This window comes from Mesoplodon mirus (genome assembly GCF_964341445.2).
Source record: "Mesoplodon mirus genome assembly, chromosome: 5".
In the NCBI taxonomy this organism is placed as follows: Eukaryota; Metazoa; Chordata; class Mammalia; order Artiodactyla; family Ziphiidae; genus Mesoplodon; species Mesoplodon mirus.
This window is the reverse complement of record NC_138980.1, coordinates 123,728,311-123,747,450: the sequence shown is the minus strand read 5'-3', so window position 1 is coordinate 123,747,450 and position 19,140 is coordinate 123,728,311. Positions and strand designations below refer to the sequence as shown.

Below are 19,140 nucleotides of genomic sequence, written 5' to 3'. Positions count from 1 at the left end.
CATCAGATAGCGTCTCTAAAGAGTCGAGCTGGGAGTTTCCTGGAAGCATATATCGTCAGTCATTCCTAGAATATTAGTTCAAATAAGAGACAGTCACTGTATTTACATTTGTTAAAATCACCCAGAGCTTTTATTTTTAACTCGATGTTCCAGCTTAATGCATTTATAATGATGATTGGAGGAGGGAGATATGTGGGACAGAAACGATAGATACTTGGCTCTCTAAGCCTCAGGAACAGGGCCGTCTCCCACGTGGCTGTAATGAGCTGTGTTCCCACCTCTGACTCTTGGGGGAGCATTTCTCTGTGCATTCCCAGACAGCCTGTAAATCCCCAGCAGCGAAGGGTCATGGGCCAGAGGAAATGGTTGTGATCATTCTTCTCATACAGACTTGAAATAAATCAGAAAGGAGAAAAAGAATGGTTACAGATGGTTTATTGGATTTTATCCTGTTTGCAAAAATAATATATCTGGAATTCTCTTTGAAAGTTTCTTTCCTCTTGTCCTTTGGGAGCAGTCGCCCCAATGCTTCAAAACATAAGCAATGTTTTATTTTCATTTTCCAATTTTCATGCCATGTGAACATTTTCTGCTGTAGTTGAGGAAGAAATTCATCATCCAGTGATAACATGTAATGCCTTGGAAAGAACTGAGGTTCAACGCAATGAGACTGAAACTTCAGAGATTGTTGGTTAGACCTGTTTGTAATTTAAGGCAACTTCTGTTTATGTCCCCCCCCACACTTATTTTTTTTGAAGGGACTCGATGTCCAATAATGTTCCCGCTTATGTAGAAGGGAGCACACTTGACCATTTGCCTTTTATGTTAAAATCTTTTTACATAGTTCCATAACCTGATCTTTAATTAGTAAAGGGTGGCTGATTACCCTAAAGAACACATATAAAAAAAATAGATGGTTTTAGCACTAACAGAGGGGTTTTCCAGCTCTTGTTACCGAGCAGCTCTTCAGTTCTCTTCCACCCAGTGGGTTCGTCCCGCCACCAGACCTGAGGCTCCCAAACACCCATCCTCCTGGCTGCTGTGTCATCCAGCAGTCAAAGCCTCCACAGCCCACACAGGACTTGGGCTCCCACTGGCCTTCACAGTGTTTCATAACCTTCTCAGAGCAGGAAAGCCAACAGCTTCTCTGGCTCCTAAAGGCTTATGATGTTTTCAACAGGCTCAGAAGTTTAAATGTTACTAAAGTTACGAAAGGGGGACCTTTCCTACACCCTCCACAGTCACGGGCCAAATTATCCTTCCTTCTCGTCAAAAAGTAGTCTCAGTCTAAAAAAGAAGAACAGGTACTTAGATAAGGAATCTTATGACATACTTGTGCCCATGATACTGACACTATAATCTGACAACATCAAGCATATAAAACCCAGACTTTGCTTATTAAGCATTCACAAACTTTGGTGAAGTTTGAAGCAGACGTGGTGAAGTTCTGTGAGATGGCTTTATTTTAAGGGATTCTCTTTGAGGCTTCATGTGCTTGTTCACTCCCTTGGGAGAAGCAGATTTTTGTGCATTAGGACTGCTGTCTGAAAGCCTGTCTCTCCTTTCTATATTTTGTAAGGACCAAAAAGCTGATCATTGATGTGATCCGGAACCAACCAGGGAGCACACTGTCAGAAATCTTAGAGACACCAGCAAGTACAAAACAGGTAATTGTCCTCAGAGCGTAAAATAATAAGTACCTTTGATATGAGTTGATTTTGTTAACAAATCTTTGTGCCACATGTTTACTGTTATCTCAGAGAAACTGTATCTGACACGGTTTGGAAGTAAAGAATTCAACCAAGTTCAGCTATATGTAAAATCCATGGAATATCAGTGTAATGAAATAGAAAAATGCAGCACTGAATTTATGCTGAATAATTTTGTCCTAGACTAGGAAGATAGTTCTGGGTCTTTCAAAGCCTCTGAATGTTCACTGTAAACTTTGAACAGTGAGTGTAGGAAGCAAAGGAAAAGAATGGACTACTTAAAAATGAAGACTGTATTCATTGCAGTGGATGGGCAGATAAGTCACTTAAGAGATCGTTCTGGTCTACAGGATATAGAAAAATACCTTTCATATTTTATGTTTTTGCTAACTTGAAGAAATGAAGAAATGTCCCACACATTAAAACTGTTTTCCAAATGCTTCGGAAGCAAACGTCTTGAGTCCATTAGGTCAGCGCACCATTATCCTGGTGTAAATAACTAAAGTTTATTAAACTTTAATAACAATCTTGCAATAATCTTTTTATCAGCTTCCTTGAAAGTGCATCATTATTTAGTTCGTTCTGAATTAATTTCAATGACATTGCTTTAGTTTCAATAATTGCCAGTCCCTAAACAAACGCTAAAAAAATTATCTATTTAGTTACTCTTAGCTGGGCTATATGTAATTTCCTGAATCATTCTTAATTTAATTAGTTGCCAAGAAATCATTCTGTCACAGTTTTTAATAAAAGTATATATATATATATATAATGTCAAGTTATCTGATGTTAATGTGTGAATATTTGTAAACAAGGTGGGTAGAATATTTTACTAACTGAGTATGAGAATTTTAATTCTTAATGAATATTTTACTTTTCCCCAAATGTAGCTTAATCACTAAGAGTGCAGACTTCCGAGATCAAGTATAGCTCTGTAACTCCTAGCTCTGTAACTCTAGGCACTTAGAAATATTTCTATGCCTTGATTTCCTCAACTGCAAAAAGGGAATAATAATAATAGTACCCAATTCAGGAATAACTCAGTTAAAACATGTTAAGTGGGTAGAATAATATCTGATACATATTAAGTTCTCAACAATATTGGCTGCTACTGTTACTGTTTACTGCTGACCTGGTTTACTGTGTCCATAAAGTTGATCTGTCATTTATATTCTTAGACTTTGTCTACAGTGTCAATCAGTTGTCTGGCACTGTGACATGGGAAGATCACCAGTCTCTTGTTATTACTGGTTTTTTGAACAAACTATCCAAACTGTCTTGATTCATTTATTTACTTATCATTTATTTGGAAACTTATTTTGTGCTAGAATACTCTTAATTTCCTTTGGTTCAAAGAAACCCTGCAGGTTTTTCAGAGTCGGAGGTTTGAGAATGATTCCCTTACCAGAACAAAGCCTTTACAGCTTATGAATCTCTGTAAATATGGCTGATGTTAGAGTTTAGTTCAGGGTTCTCATGGCCACGTTTTAATGGATAATGTAGTTTTAGTTTCCTTATCTGGACTCTCCTATCCAAAACTGATATCTTTCCATCCAGAGAATTATAAAATATCAGTTATCCCTGATAATATGTCCATTACTAAAGTAACTTGTCATCTTAGCAATAAAGTAGCTATTTAGAATTTCGCTCAAAGTAGGCCTGCCACCACTGCTATGTTTCTCAGAAAAACAAAGTAATTCCTTCCCAAAGACCTACTTCAAAACCCATGAAGAACGTATTGTAATTCTGTCTCTGGACCTTGGCTCGAGGACCTCTTTCATTTTGATATTAACTTGCCTTGTACAGCTTCTGAATCTGAGATTAGGGCATCAGAGATAAATCAACATCTTGATATTCCCTTTCCAGGAGTTAGATCATGCCGCAGACATGGTGAACCGTGCAGTTTTAGATTCCAGGACTCCCGAAGACATGAAGCATAGCCAGGCTATGGTTGAAGATGCACAGCTGCCCCTTGAGCAGAAGAAGAGGAAAATCCAGAGGAATCTTCGGACATTGGAACAGACTGGACACGTGTCATCCAAAAATAAATACCAAGACATTCTCAATGAGATTGCCAAGGTTGTTGGAAAGAGTATTCTTTCTCCTTTGCTTAGCAGACATGTGTTAATCATTGGTCACACACATGCTGGGACTCTGAGGTGACATGAGGAATTCATAGTTATATACATATGGTTCCTGTCCTCCTCAATATTACGGATTTTTTATGTTTCAGAGAAGTTGATGACTTTTCATAGAGAATAATCACAACTCCCCCAAGTCATTAGAAGAGTTGAAACACACCAGGCATAAATGCTTAGGAAATGTAATAGACAAGTTTCATCTATTGCTTTAAACAATACCTACTAGTTTTAAAAGTGACCCTTTTAGGAGAGTTCTCTCTTGAGTTGTTAGTTGTCATATAACCCAGTTGCCCATGGGACCTGCCACTGAGATGGTACCTCTGTGTCCCTGAGAATTTTCCTCTAAGCAGTTTAGCCTGAATGCAGTTCAGACTTAAAAGTTAGTTTCTGTTTTCTCCTCCCGTATTTTGACAGTTGAGAAACTTCCTGAGAAAAGGATATCAAATTAGTGCAAGGAAACATCACAGGAAAAGGCTATATCTGTTTGCCAAAGATAAGGAAGTATATATTTTGGGTTAAAAAAATTTTTTTTTCATTCTTTTTATCCAAACATGCAAATTAAAATGGGTCTGGAGGTTAAGAACAGTTACATGATCAGAAAAAAATAAATTTTCTTAACTTCTCGGAGGGAAATGCACTCAGCTTCATTCTTCCACGGAAAGTTATGGTCAGTTTTGGCAGTAGGCTTATTCCTCCCAGCCTGAGTGACTCAAGGGAAGTAACGTTTTTTTCTATAGCTCTGGGGTGGAAAATATATCTCTTAGGGAATGTGTAGTAGAGAAATTGATGCTTTTGTCTGGAAAAAGAAAAAAGCTATCATGAAGGCATCCCCCCAAAGATTCTACTTAATGAAGAATTTTTACTTAAGAAGGATGTCTTTGTCTGTCTTTGGATTCCTAGAGGAATGTTTTTTAACTGTCCACAAAGGAAAAATAATATTAAACAGGCACCATTTTCTTAAATGAAACATTTTTTTAATTTACCAATTAGAATTACAAAAAAAAAGAATTGTGTGTCTGTAAGTTTAAATATAACGTATCTCTTATAAGCTGTAAGCAGCTTGGTCAACTTTATGTTCTAGGAACTCTATTTAAATCCAAGTAATAGTTATCCATGTTGAATTTTTTCAATGAGCCTTGAGACCCCAGTTGTTTTTGCAAATCTTGAGAAATATTTTTCAGATTAAAAAGTGTTTTGTTTTTTTAATTTCTAAAATAGGGGATTCTCTGGCAGTCCAGTGGTTAGGCATTCTGCACTTTCATTGCCGAGGGCCCAGGTTTGATCCCTGGTTGGGAAACTGAGATTCCCACAAGCCGTATGGGGCGGCCAAAAAAAAAAAAAAAAGAAAATGAATGTAATGATGAAATGTAACCCTTTTCAGGGTAAAGTATTCTTCAAAGTAGAATGTTTAAACTATTCTGAAGAAATTTTCTCCTGCTAAAGTCTTCCTTGTGCCCTTTTAAAAACACTATTTCTCCTTGTACGATTAATCTCAAATTGCTTCTCTGCTTTTCCATCCACCTTAGCACCTCTCTTAAAATGAAATACAGACACTCCCAGATCTAAAGTAAAAGGGGAACACTTTGGTGTTGAGGGTTTAAAATGAGGTGACTAAAGTAAACTCCAGCAGTCACAAATAGTGATTTAGTACTAGATATTCCTCTTGTCCCAAATGGGCAATATCATAAAGCAAACTCCTGTTTAAATCTCATACCATGGCCTTTCCTTGTTATTTTAGGATATTCGAAATCAAAGAATCCATCGTCAGCTTCGAAAAGCTGAATTGGAAAAACTTCAACAGACCCTGAATGCACTTAACAAGAAGGCAGCATTTTATGAAGAGCAAATTAACTATTATGACACCTACATAAAGACTTGTTTAGACAACTTAAAGAGAAAGTAAGTTGAAGTCATATATTCTTTTGTAATGTCATGATATATATGGGGTATCCATTCTTTTCCAATCCTGGGCTGTTGGGTTGGGTGTGGTAGCAAACTTTTGCTTTATTATATAACCAAAAGCTAGAATCTCAATTTTATGGTTTGCCACTGTGAGCTAAGAAGTCAGGAGTGAATTTAGAAACATGTTAGTTCTCTGTTAACACTGGCATTAAAGTAGTTTACCCTGTTGTGTTTCAAACAAGTAGCTTTAAACACTTGGGGAAGCACTTTCATTATTCCTTCTTTTTTAGTCAAAGGTGTGTTTTAAACACTATTATTAAAAAAAAAAGAAAAAGCTACCCTTGGGGATGTTAACAATAAACAGTTTTTATATACTTGAAAATGTTAGGTAACACCAGGTATTTGCTATTGCACAGCACAGCTTAATGATTTTAAATTACTTGTTTTAAAAATTACTTACACAAAAGACAAAATTTGTCAGTTCTCTATTATCCATTAGCATACATATCATAGATTTTTTTTTCACAATATAGCTACTTTTAATGAGTATTCTTTGCTCATAATTACTCTTATCAATAGACTAAGGTCAATACTAATCAAATTTTAATTACCCATTTAAATACATAATTCAGTATGTTTATGTAACCCTTGTAGTCAAATTGACACTAGGAAATGGTGCTATATGGAAAAATCAATTGCATTAATCATAGATTTGATGAAGGAATATAACCAAATTTAAATCTCATTTATCTGTGCCGCACTAGTTCTGAATTTTAATTCATTTGCTTGCAGCCTGTAAATTACCTTTATGCTATTCCTGGGAGGAAAAAAGTTGGTAAAGCTAATATTTAGTAGAAATCAGCTTGTCAGGGGTTTTCTTTACGTATTTATTGCAACTCCGACAAGGCATTTTACAACCTCTGCAGTCAGGTGAGCTAGATTGGGATTCTCTCTTACATTGTGTGATCTTGAGCCAGTCCAGTGATCTCTGAAGCCTCAATTTTCTCATCTTTAAGAGGGAACTGGGAGTACCAGCCTTACAAGTGTTGTTATGAGAGCTAAATGAAATGATACAGAAGAAAGGAATTTATTTCAAAACACTATGGCAAGGTTAATTTTGTAAATGTGAGGCAGTATTTAGAAAGCACTTGGAACAGGGATGGCCGCGTACTATTTGTTAAATCAATTAAAGCACTCCTAGTGATCCCTTTCTTTAGGAGTGTGTACGCAGGGTATGTTATGACTCCTAAGCTGCTTGTGAAATGACTTAATCGAGCCACATGGTTCAATATGCCTGAGGCAGCAAAGTACAAGTTTTATGAAACATATTAGTCTGTAATTCAAACTTGAGTCGCATCGAAAATAGCTTTTCCTTAAACAGTTCAGTAGTGAGATTGCACTGCACCGGGAAGGTTGTCGCCGACTATCACACAATATAAAGTTGCCCAAGTTCCATGTAGCGGGGGCCAGGTGTGGACAGTGGTGTGCCCTCTGGGCTGGTGATTGCACGGCCAGGAACGTCTGAGTTTGCCATCTTCACGACGGATGGTCTGTTCTTGTTTTGTCAGAAATACTCGGAGATCAATTAAACTTGATGGAAAAGGAGAACCCAGAGGGACAAAGCGAGCGAAGCCGGTGAGGTACACCGCAGCAAAGCTGCATGAGAAGGGTGTCCTCCTGGGCGTAGACGATCTTCAGATAAACCAGTGAGTGGCACCGAAAATCTGCACAAAGCACACCCGCCCTCTAATCCCTCCCATCAAATCTGACTCCCACTTCAGTTTCCTGTGGCCTTTGAAGGAGGCTTCACTTGGTCTGTCAGGGCTTCCCCTTGCTTACAGATGACAGGAGAAAACACATGTATTGTAATCTCTAGTCTTCCCATAAGGCCTGGAGCATCTGGTGCTGCTGGTCAGACTAAGTGCTGACCGAGTGATTGTGCTTCCCGTGGCTTAGCCAGCATGTTGGGATTTGCCAGCCTCGCCTCTCCCTCCAAAAGAACTGAGTCATAGCAGTGAGAAAGAAAAGCTGCCTTTTGGTCTTGCTCAGTGAGAGTTGTTTACAGTTGCAAAACGGTACCTCTCCGATTTGAAAGCCACGGGCTGTGTGCTGATGCCTGGGTCAGAGCCACTCCAGCAGTGTGCTACTACTGTGTGTATTTGAGGTGGAGGAGAAACCCTCCTCTGAGCCCCACACCAGGCACTAAATGGGTTCGCCATTTTAAAAGGACTGTAAGTCCTGTGCTCCATCCCTCCCTTTTCCGTTGGAGGAAGCCGGACTCACTGCGTGTACCCCTCTGTAACTCCGGCCTCCTCCAAGGCCTGGCTTCTCTTGCATTTATCCCATCCAACCTTCTCTTGACGGAGACCAACTCAGAGAAAATGCTTCTTCCCCTTTGAAGTTGCTGTAAAACTAATCGTCTAAAATGCTCAACTGGCCTGTCAGCAGTATAAGTCAACATTTATAGTTCTGTGAATCTCATATAATTTCAACTGTATATGATGCTGTTTAAGAGCAAGGACAATATTTTGCATTTCTTTTGGAACAAAGCACCTACTTCAGTGCTCCGTGGGCTGCAGATCTCAACACGAGCCATCAAACCTATTTCCAGGGAGCCAAACTGGGGACTGATGGTGGGAGATTTGGGGTAACTTCCTTAGAATTTTCCCAGCAGGCTGTTCACTAGGAATGGTAACTTAGGAGTCCATTAATTTGTTTCAGCTTTAAGCGTATATTTGCAGTTCCACATGTGTGAATGGTCCTTTCTCCACTAGGTTTAAAAATGTTACATTTGATATCTCATCTACTGAAGATGTGGGCATCTTCGATGTCAGATCAAAATTCCTGGGTGTTGAGATGGAAAAGGTGCAGCTCAATATTCAGGTAAGCTGGGATTCCTGCAGATTGGGGTGAGTTTTATAGTGGGGGTCCTTCTTGGCTTCCCTGGCCTGCATTCTTTTTTTTTTTTTTTTTAATTTATTTTTATTTGGCTGCATTGGGTCTTCGTTGCTGCGCGCGGGCTTTCTCTAGTTGCGGTGAGCGGGGACTACTCTTTGTTGCAGTGCACGCGCTTCTCATTGCGGTGGCTTTTCTTGCTGCAGAGCATGGACTCTAGGCGTGCAGGCTTCAGTGGTTGTGGCACATGGGCTCAGTACTTGTGGCTCACAGGCTCTAGAGCACAGGCTCAGTAGTTGTGGCACACGACGTTAGTTGCTCCGCGGCATGTGGCATCTTCCCGCACCAGGACTCGAACCCATGTCCCCTGCGTTGGCAGGCAGATTCTTAACCACTGTGCCACCAGGGAAGCCCCTGGCTTGCATTCTTCATGACAACAATGAAATTTAACAGGAGAACAATGCCAGCCTTATTTGCCAGTATTACTTTAAGTGTTGATGATTTTTTTAAATCTATGATTTTCCAAATTATTGGAACTTAAACTGCTTTTAAATGGTAAACCATAGCAGTGAGTTTTTCTAAGCTATGTTTTCATTTTGAAGCTTAGAGAAAAGAATAGTATATGTAAAAGTATTCAGAGCTATTAAGTAAAGGTTGGAAAGTTTCCTTTTCTTAGGAAATTGCATTTCTTCCTAAGATAGCATATACCCAGGGTTGGAACTTTCTGGATCTCATTTCTCCTTCTTCCCTTTCTCCTTCCTAGAATTATTTTTGCATCAGTTTCTTAAATTTCTTTGTTAACTATTTGGGATCACAAGAAAGAAAGACATTGTGCAAAACAGATATCTGTAAATAGAAAAATGGTGTTTGTAGTCAGAATTACTGCTATTTTCTCATAAGAACCACATTTAAGCCAAATATACTTGAGCAGAAACTGAGAAAACAGTTTACGTGCCACCAAAAAAAAAGGAGGGAGGGTGCAAGTAAATGTTTATCTACTCCCAACTTAATCCTTGCACAGAATCAAATTAGAGATGTGATTGAGTTTTCTTTTTTGATATGATTGAGTTTTTAAATGGAAATAACACCTATTTACCTGGGCCCCCAACTACTTGTAAAACTGTTCCCAGGTATTCTGCATTTATCTACATGGAACATCATGATAAGCCACTGGGAATGGTGTAAGTTCCAGCCTCACTGCCTCCCTAGCCTGTGGCTGAGATCAGTGCAGTTACACTTCCACCCCTAACCCATGGGATAAAATACCAGGGCCCTTCTTTTCTGTCTAGCATTCCTTATAAGCCTAAAAAAAAAGAGAGAGAGAGCTAAATGGGTTTTATAAAGACACTGAGATAATGGAGTAAATTAGAGTTAAAAGAGAAAATTGAAGATATTATGTAATTATGAAAAGTATACTTAACGGTATTATTTTCTTGTTTATTTTAAATGTCACTAAATGTATCCATCTAAAAATTTAACTGAAAGTCTTGAGTTACTCTGTGGAATACTTAGATAAACATGGGAAGAGAAAAGAGTGTGCTTGTGGTGATATGCCTTGGTTAGTGATTCTTCTGTAGCAAAAACATATCACGTGATTGCCAAGAAGGAAGTGATCCAAGCCCAATAAACAGCAACTGAAAAACAGATGAATCACAAGTGACCAGGAGACACCTGTTTAGAGAGGCCTCAGGAATTCCACAGGGCTTCCTTTTAACACTATGCAAACACCAAGCTTCACTTGCTCCTTTGTTAAAAGTTTCCTAGTAGGATTAGCTGTTCACACCATTCATTTAGACACACAAGTGTAAACTGTTGCTCCTTAGCTGTATGCAGGTGGTTCTTATGCTCCAGATTTTTTTCAGTCCTTGACATATCATCAGGACCAGCTACATAATTTGCAGGGCTCAGTGCAAAATGAAAATGCAGAGCCCCTTACTCGAAATTGGTGAGAATTTCAAGATGATGCCAGCAGAGCATTAAACTAAGTGCAGGGCCCTTCTTCTAACCATGGGACCATGCACAGGTCGAATGCCCACAGAGCCAGCCCTGCATATAATAGCTGTCAGACATAAAGTCAGACTTATCTTTTCACACAATTTATGGCTTTCAGACAATCCTAATATGAAGCAAATTACCAAAGAGAAATGTGACAGCCAGGTCTTTAGTGTGAGCCAAGGACTTTGTTTCTAAGAGGACAAAAAGGGAGATTTCTTCTAACATTATGCTTCTAGGTTTTCTTCAGGCCACTCTTTGCTCAGTTCCTGAAGATGATATCCTAATTATATCCTGTAGCCATATACATAACAGGAAGGTGTGAGTTACGTGAAGATGTGCTGCTTATATAAATAATGGCCAGTGCTTATGGAGGGCTGCAGTCTCGGTATTCTTCCTTTCCCAGATGAAGAACTGGGATTCAGAGAGCATGTTACGGAAGGGCCCCTGGGATCCAAACTCTTCATCTCTCTACACTACTGCCTCTCTCACAGGATTCCAGTTGTTCCTGACCAGACACGAGTGGCTTACAAAGTGTTTGCAGACTTCTTGATCTCATATGCCCAGTAACACGCCTATGGGGTTGGCAGTGCCAGCCCCAATTTACACACAAGGAAACAGAACCTCAGAGAAGTTATATGATGTTGCAAGGTTGTAAGATAGCAAATAGTGGAGATAAGACTAAAATCTGGTCTTTCAACCGCAGGTGCAATCAGAGTTCCTCTGTTCCCCATGGGGGACCCAGCTAATTCCCCTCCATACATGATTCCTCCTCAATTTAACCATATTGGCTTCGTTCTTTTCCAAGAGTCTTTGACAGATGTTGCCTTTCCCAAAGGAAAAGTGAATCTCCACTACGCTTTAATAGGCAAAACCATTCTTGATGAAAGAACTTCACTTCCCTGTGGAAGTTCCATCCCAGAAGCATATCTAAATAATGGAGGGGTTTAGTTGAGTGCAGTTGGAGATAATTGAGAAAGTAGAGCAGGAAGCTGGCAAGAGCCCAAGTTCTCTCAAAGAAGACTCCAACTTCTGCAGGTGGCCTTGCTTGTTATAGACACAAGGCATTATCATCGAGAAGCAAGAAATTTCCAGAGCTAGAAACAGGAAAATGCGACCTGGGTATGAGTCTAGGGCAGTTCAGGAATGCTATCTTCTATCTGGGAAGGCCCCCCTGTCCTGTGTTGTTGTAAAATGTTACTGCTTAGTCTCATGCATTTGGCTGGTGTGAGCCAGTTATTAATTTATAAACGAAGGAAATTTTATTAATTTTTCTTTGTTTATACAGCAGCAATGAAACAGAATGATAAACTTACTTGAGAATGAGGAACAGAATACAGGAACAGAAGTAGTCTAGGGCTTCCCTGGTGGCGCAGTGGTTGAGAGTCTGCCTGCTGATGCAGGGGACATGGGTTCGTGCCCCGGTCTGGGAAGATCCCACATGCCACGGAGCGGCTGGGCCCGTGAGCCATGGCCGCTGAGCCTGTGCGTCCGGAAGCCTGTCCTTCGCAACGGGAGAGGCCACAACAGTGAGAGGCCCACGTACCACCAAAAAAAAAAAAAAAAAAAAAAAAAAAAAAGAAGTAGTCTAGATCGGAAGGAGTTGCTTTGTACACTGGTCTCCAAATTTCAATCTCATAGTTTTCCTCAGTAAATAGATCATTTCTCCGTATTTCTCTATATTTATTTATTTATAAAGTATACATGCTCTTGGCACTTTACTCAAAATCTACTTTATAAAATACATGGAAAATGTACATGCTTAAGAAAGGAGGAAAAAATAAAAATAGGAGTTCTAATATTCTTTTTCCTCCACTTTAGAAAACCCTGGCTCTTCTAAAGGATATACCTCATCTTGCTGTAACATTTGTGTCTTGAGTTTTTCAATTATAATTAAATTTTTAATTATATGTCTAATATTAACGGTAATGGTTTTCTCTCATAAAGTCCTTATCAATTCTAAAAATCGGTTTTCTTTCATCAAGGTGAGTGATTCTCAAACTATGGCACCCAGACCAACCATATCATCATCCCTTGGGAACTTGTTAAAATGCAAGTTCTTGGGACCCACCCCAGAGATCCAGAATCAGAGATTCCTGGGGGTAGGGCCCAGCAATCTGTTTTAACTGGCCTGTGTTTTTAAACCAGGTGATTCTAATTCACACTGAAGTATAAGAATCCCCACCAAGGTCCTTAGGTCAACCGAATCTTATTGTTGTCAACAGTCTTCTAGAATGTGTTTTAAATGTGGGAAATGTCAAATTGGAGATGTGATTGATGTTCCTTACAATTTCAGGATTTACTTCAGATGCAGTATGAAGGAGTAGCTGTGATGAAAATGTTTGATAAGGTTAAAGTGAATGTAAACCTTCTCATATACCTGCTGAACAAGAAATTCTATGGGAAGTGAAGTGCCTGAAGAAATCTCATGGATTCTGTATCATCTGGATTAGGAAGTGAATCTGTTTAGTATTTTTGTTTTTAAACATGATTGAAATCACTGCTTATAAACGTGTGATTTTTTTTTTAAAGACCAAAACTGTTGCGAAGAATGTACCCATGTGCCTTTTTGATAATCCGATACTGCAGTAGAATGATACACAAAATGAATTAACGTAAACACTGCCACATTATACTGTGGTGCAGGTACTCTGATTTAAAACTTTGGATATTCTGTGATTTGTTTTAAAGTAGGGAGAAAATAACTTTAGCTGATTAGGGACAAATGTGTAAACCTATTTTCCTATAAAAAATGTTTTAAATGTCCCATTTGAATACTGTAAGTCTTCATAGGTTTTTTTTTTTTTTTTTTTTTTGATCTGTGGAGAAATGGAACCTGAATTATTTGTAATGAGTTATTTAGAGAGATACTTGGTTCTAAGCCCCACCTTCTGGGAGTTATCGATTTTAAAGAAAACTTTTGTGCAATTCAAAGTGAAGTTTTTATAAGTAATTGAAAGTGACCGTACAATAACACTTTCTGTATAAAAGTATATATTTTATGTGATTTATTCCTAGTAAATGAAGTGCACTACTGCCTCATGGTAGAGACTCTTGGACCCAGAGCCTCTCAGTGACTAAGGAACAAGGTGGATAGAGATCATAGGCCTCACCCCACCTCCACCCCTCACAATTTATTTGAATATTTCAATTGTGCCTCTCAATTTTTTGTAATGCAATAAAATCAGTATCTGGATGGTTTTTAAATGTATTCTTTGAAAATTGTTTTATGTAAAATAAATATTACTGAATTACATTAATTTGACTTCTGTCTGAATAAATCCAAATCATTTAGTGGGTAGGAGAAGGTTCTTAGTGGGACTTTTGGGGAAAAGAAGTACAGTTGACCGTTGAACAACATGGGTTTGATCTGTATGGGTCTACTTACACATGAATTTTGTTCAATAAATAACTGTAAAAAAAACATGAATTTCTTTTCCACATCTTTTTATTTTTGATATCTGGCATTAATAATATGTATAACATCTACAGTGTTTTATATCATATAAGACAGTATTAATGTAGGTACTGGCAGATTTGTTTTATAAACAGATGACATGAACTTACAGTATTGATAAATACAGTGCAGTACTGTAAATGTATTCTTATGATTTTCTTAATAACCTTTTCTTTTCTGTAGCTTACTTTATTGTAAGAATACAGTACATAGTACATATAACATACAAAATATATGTTAAGAGTTTGTTATTGGTTAAGACTTTAGGTCAACAGTAAGCTATTAGTAGTTAAGTTTTAGGAGAGTCAAAAGTTACAATCAGGACTTCCCTGGTGGCGCGGTGGTTAAGAATCCACCTGCCAGTGCAGGGGACACGGGTTCTAGCCCTAGTCGGGGAAGATCCCACATGCTGCGGAGCAACTAAGCCCATGCTCTGCAGCAAGAGAAGCCACCGCAGTGAGAAGCCTGCACACTGCAACGAAGAGTAGCCCCCGCTCGCCGCAACTAGAGAAAGCCCGTGCGCAGCAAGGAAGACCCAACACAGCCAAAAATAAATAAAAAATAAATTCTTTAAAAAAAAATTATACTCAGATTTTTGACTGTGTGTGTGGGGTGGCACTTCTAACCCTCACACTGTTTAAAGGTCAACATCTACAGCTATGCCATTAGCGTATAGTTTATGGGGAGGAAAAGTAATTTTCCCTCTACCCTTCTAAGTTCTTGGCTGAGACCTCCCCCCCCATAATAAAAGATAGATTAACAGGAGAAAAACAGAGGTTTAATAACACATATACCTCCTATATACATGGGAGACACACAGGAACTATCTGCCTAACTATACCCTCACTTACTGTGCTTTGCCTGCTCACCCAAATGGCCCAGGCCACCACCTTATTAAATACCATCTCCAGCTAAAGGCAAAAGACGATGGGGGGAGCAGTTAGGGGAGGTAATCAGGCAAAGCAGAGTAAATGCGGGTATAGTTATGCCGATTTCAGTCTCTGCCTTTTCCACTGATAAGAGTTTCTAGAGATTTAGTCACTCTTCTCTTCCTTGTTCAGAGAAGGAAACACGCTTAACGAATGGAGATTTCCCTTATAAACGTACATGTCTTTTAAAAGAGTGTAACTTTACTTGGTTTTCAGAGCTTCTATATCTGCTGTTTTTCAAAAATAACCAGCTCAAAGTAATCCTTCTACCAGAGAGGCATGTTGTGGGGATGGCAAATTTTCCCCTTCAAGAGTGAGCTGCTGGGACCAAGAGATCCAAAACCCTGTGGCTGACACAAGGTAGAAGTCTGTTTTCTCAAAGGTAGGTGAGCAATCCCACAAGTTACCAGGGATCCAAGCTGGCCAGTTGGCTCTGTCCTTGTCACTGATTCCTGGCTGGCAGGAAGGGGGAAAGAAGTCCGGGGCAAGTCGTTTTGTTTCAAGCTCCATATGTTATTTCTGCTTACAGTCCTTTGGTCAAAACTTAGGTCCATGGGGCTTCCCTGGTGGCACAGTGGTTAAGAATCCATCTGCCAATGGGACACGGGTTCAAGCCCTGGTCCAGGAAGATCCCACATGCTGCCGAGCAACTAAGACCGTGTGCCACAACTGCTAAGCCTGTGCTCTAGAGCCCATGAGCCACAACTGCTGAGCCCATGTGCCACAACTACTGAAGCCCACACGCCTAGAGGCCGTTCTCCTCAACAAGAGAAGCCACTGAAGTGAGAAGCCCATGCACTGCAAAGAAGAGTAGCCCCCGCTCGCCACAACTAGAGAAAGCCCACTCACAGCAACGAAGACCCAACACAGCCAAAAATAAAATACGTAAATTAAAAAAAAAAAACACGTAGTTTCATGGCCATGACTAGCTTCAAGAGAGGCTGGGAAGTAAAGTTCCTAGCTAAGTCATGCGCCCAATTAAAACCCAGGGGTAGAGAGGGAGGTGGTTCTATTTGTAAAGAAAGGGAACAGTGATACCTGGGGACCAATCAGCTGTCTCTCCCACAACAGTAATCCAGACTCTTGGGCTGGAACCCCCTCACCCCAACACTTCGTATTCTGTTCATTCATTCAACAGGCTTTATTTTCCATGGAGGTTACCCAGTATTCAGAAACAGTTCGCTTATGCTCACCTGGCACACTAAACTTGAAGGTAAGCCCGACAGAATTTGGAAAATTCAAATTTTAAAAGAGTAGAATCTGCTACTTTAATGATTGTTTCAGGCTTATACAGATTTTTGACAGAGGTAAATACCTTGAAACAGTGTTGTCTTCTCAGCAGTTTGTAGATGTGGGGGGGGGCGTTGTGTGTGTGTGTGTGTGTGTGTGTGTGTGGTTTTTTTTCTTAATGCATTACCCTTACTACAGGCTTCTGTAAAAGGAATCAAATAAACATACAGTAAAGCTTCACCTTGAGAATAAACCTCCCTGTACCCTACAGCTAGCATTAGGTGAGGAACAGGAACTGGTACGAGGTAGGAGTTACATTAAGCTTCCTTCTTCACGCTCTAGGAAAGACTTTTAGTGGAAGTGTACAGGAAGAGCCAAAATTACGGAAAGATGTTTGGAGGTAAAAGCCAACATTTCACAGCCTCTCAAAAAGGGGCTTGTCTTAAATTACCTTTACTGATACTTTGTCTTTTTTTGGATTCTGTCTAGGGTCACTCTCTTTCAGACTGAAGAACTTCTTTAGTATGTAAGATGGCTAACAATAAATTGTCTCAGTTTTTGTTTATCTGGAAAAAAAGGGGGGGGGGCTCGTCTTAACTTACTCCAACACTGAGTGACATGCTTGAGTGTTATTTTTATGGAGAAAGATCTATCATCCTCAAGGAAAGCTGTGAAATGTTTTCTCTCTGTTGACCCCCAAGATGAGGTTATTGTTGAAGATATTACCAACCGCTTCTTTTTTGGGATCTTTAAGGGACATGGATGAATGAGTGACCCAGAGAAGGAGGCATATTTTGGGGTGGCATATTCTGCTACCGTTCACCAGCTTCCTCCCCAGGGCTCGTAGCTTTTCTTACTCATAGGAAGAAGGGGAAAAAATGGTTTTGCTTTTTAAAACACGTAGCAATTGAAACACTAACTTCATTTTTGCATAGCTGGCTCCTGTATTTTGATGTATGTTTGATCATGTTTCCACTGTAACAAAAATGATTTTTGGTCTGGAACGCTGAGGGGGTCCATGCCTGCCCCAAACTCCACTTTTTAGCACCTGGAACTTAAAAAGGCAAAAAGGACTTAACAGGGCTCTAACTACTCTCAAAGAACGTGCTCTAGTGATTTCCAAGAGAAAGCAAGCCTTTGCATACTTTAATATTCTGGAAGTTTGTGATGAAGAAAGAGACCAAATCAGTGAGATCACTGTCTGACATGACATACGTTAAAAAAAAAAAAATTACAAGCCCAAAATGGACTCATTCTCGCTCTCCACCCCCATCACAGCAAAGCAAGACTTGATTGTAGTTTTAACCCCGCCCAGAAATGTGACCTTTAAAACAGTCACTCTTAAATTTCTGGATCAACACTATTGAGCTAATCTGCATGATAAAGACCCCTGCAGTTCCCTTCCCCCAAAAGAAGATGGCCTGGCTTGAAACAAATCCTTTCTTTTCTTTTGCTTAGGGCTTCTTTCCCCACCCTCCACCAGCCTATAAAAACCCCCTCAGTGTGCCTTTCTAGTTGTTACGTGGGATGATGCCTGATTCTTGCATCTTTCAATAAAGCCAATTAGATCTTCAAATTTACTCAACTGAATTTTGATTTTTAACACACATCTCCCTTATGTCACTGAAAGACCAGAACCATGATGTATATGTTGGTGTATGTGTGTGTGGTCAGCACTAATTAGAGGTGCTGTTCATGACATAATTTTTACAACTTGGACGGTGGTTAAGTAGGGGTTTGTGGTACTCCTCAACATTCCAAGAGGCAAACCACAGAACTCTGAATGGTGGAAGTTGTCTCTATTTTGAGAAATTCTGGTGAGTACTGGGTGGTCTAACTGCTGATCAGCTTTTTGAAAAATCCATTGCCTCTATTACTGAAACCAGGACTTAGTAACAGGTTAAAATAGAGCCTTCTAAGTCATCCTCTAAGCTCCAGAGGACAGAGACTGTTACAGTCACTGCTGTATGTCCAGAGCCTGGCAGTGACTTGAAAATGGTGGGGAGGTAGAAACCCAGCATTGGATCCTGCCAGGGGGTTGAGAAGGAGAGAGACCACCACCACCTCTCAGGAGTCCCAGTATGGCTTTTGGCCCTTGTATAAATGGGACAGTTACTGATTGTCTCAGTTTAACAGTGCATATGCTCTCTTCAAATAAAACAGCTCAGGGCTTCCCTGGTGGCGCAGTGGTTGAGAATCTGCCTGCCAATGCAGGGGACACGGGTTCGAGCCCTGGTCTGGGAAGATCCCACATGCCGCGGAGCAACTAGGCCCGTGAGCCACAATTACTGAGCCTGCGCGTCTGGAACCTGTGATCCGCAACAAGAGAGGCGGCGACAGTGAGAGGCCCACGCACCGCGATGAAGAGTGGCCCCCACTTGCCGCAACTAGAGAAAGCCCTCGCACAGAAACGAAGACCCAACACAGCCATAAATAAATAAATAAATAAATATTTTTTTAAAAAATTAAAAAAAAAATAGCTCATACAGATTGTCTAGGTTGCCTCACTGTTGTTTCCTCAGAGTATAACATCTCTTAGCTAAAATATATTGGAAGGTGTGATGGTTAATTTTATGTGTCAACATGACCTGGCAAAGGGATGCCCAGATAGCTAATAAGATACTATTTCTGAGTATATCTGTGAGGGTATTTCCAGAGTAGATAAGCATTTGAATCTGCAGACTGAGTAAAGATTACCCTTACCAGTGTGGACAAGCATAATCCAATCTGTTGAGGGCCCAAAAAGAACAAAAAGGTGCAGGCAGGGGGAATTCTCTTTCTCTCTTCTTGAGCTGGAACATCTGTCTTCTCCTACTCTGTGACATCAGAACTTCTGATTCTCAAGCCTTCAGACTCTGGGACTTAACACCAGTAGTCCCCCAGTT

At 39.9% G+C, this 19,140-nt stretch overlaps 1 protein-coding gene across 1 annotated transcript in view; it reads left to right on the top strand.

Annotated features, from left to right (window-relative positions):
• The window catches only part of IQGAP2 (IQ motif containing GTPase activating protein 2), a 291,384-nt gene extending 277,402 nt beyond the window's left edge, over positions 1-13,982 (top strand). Inside the window, exons 31-36 of the mRNA XM_082624118.1 lie at positions 1,580-1,667; positions 3,576-3,788; positions 5,589-5,749; positions 7,321-7,458; positions 8,527-8,635; positions 12,936-13,982. Coding sequence (XP_082480244.1) covers positions 1,580-1,667; positions 3,576-3,788; positions 5,589-5,749; positions 7,321-7,458; positions 8,527-8,635; positions 12,936-13,049 — 823 coding nt within the window. The 3' untranslated portion in view covers positions 13,050-13,982. The remainder of the gene's footprint in view (positions 1-1,579; positions 1,668-3,575; positions 3,789-5,588; positions 5,750-7,320; positions 7,459-8,526; positions 8,636-12,935) is intronic.
• The last annotated feature ends 5,158 nt before the right edge of the window (positions 13,983-19,140 follow it).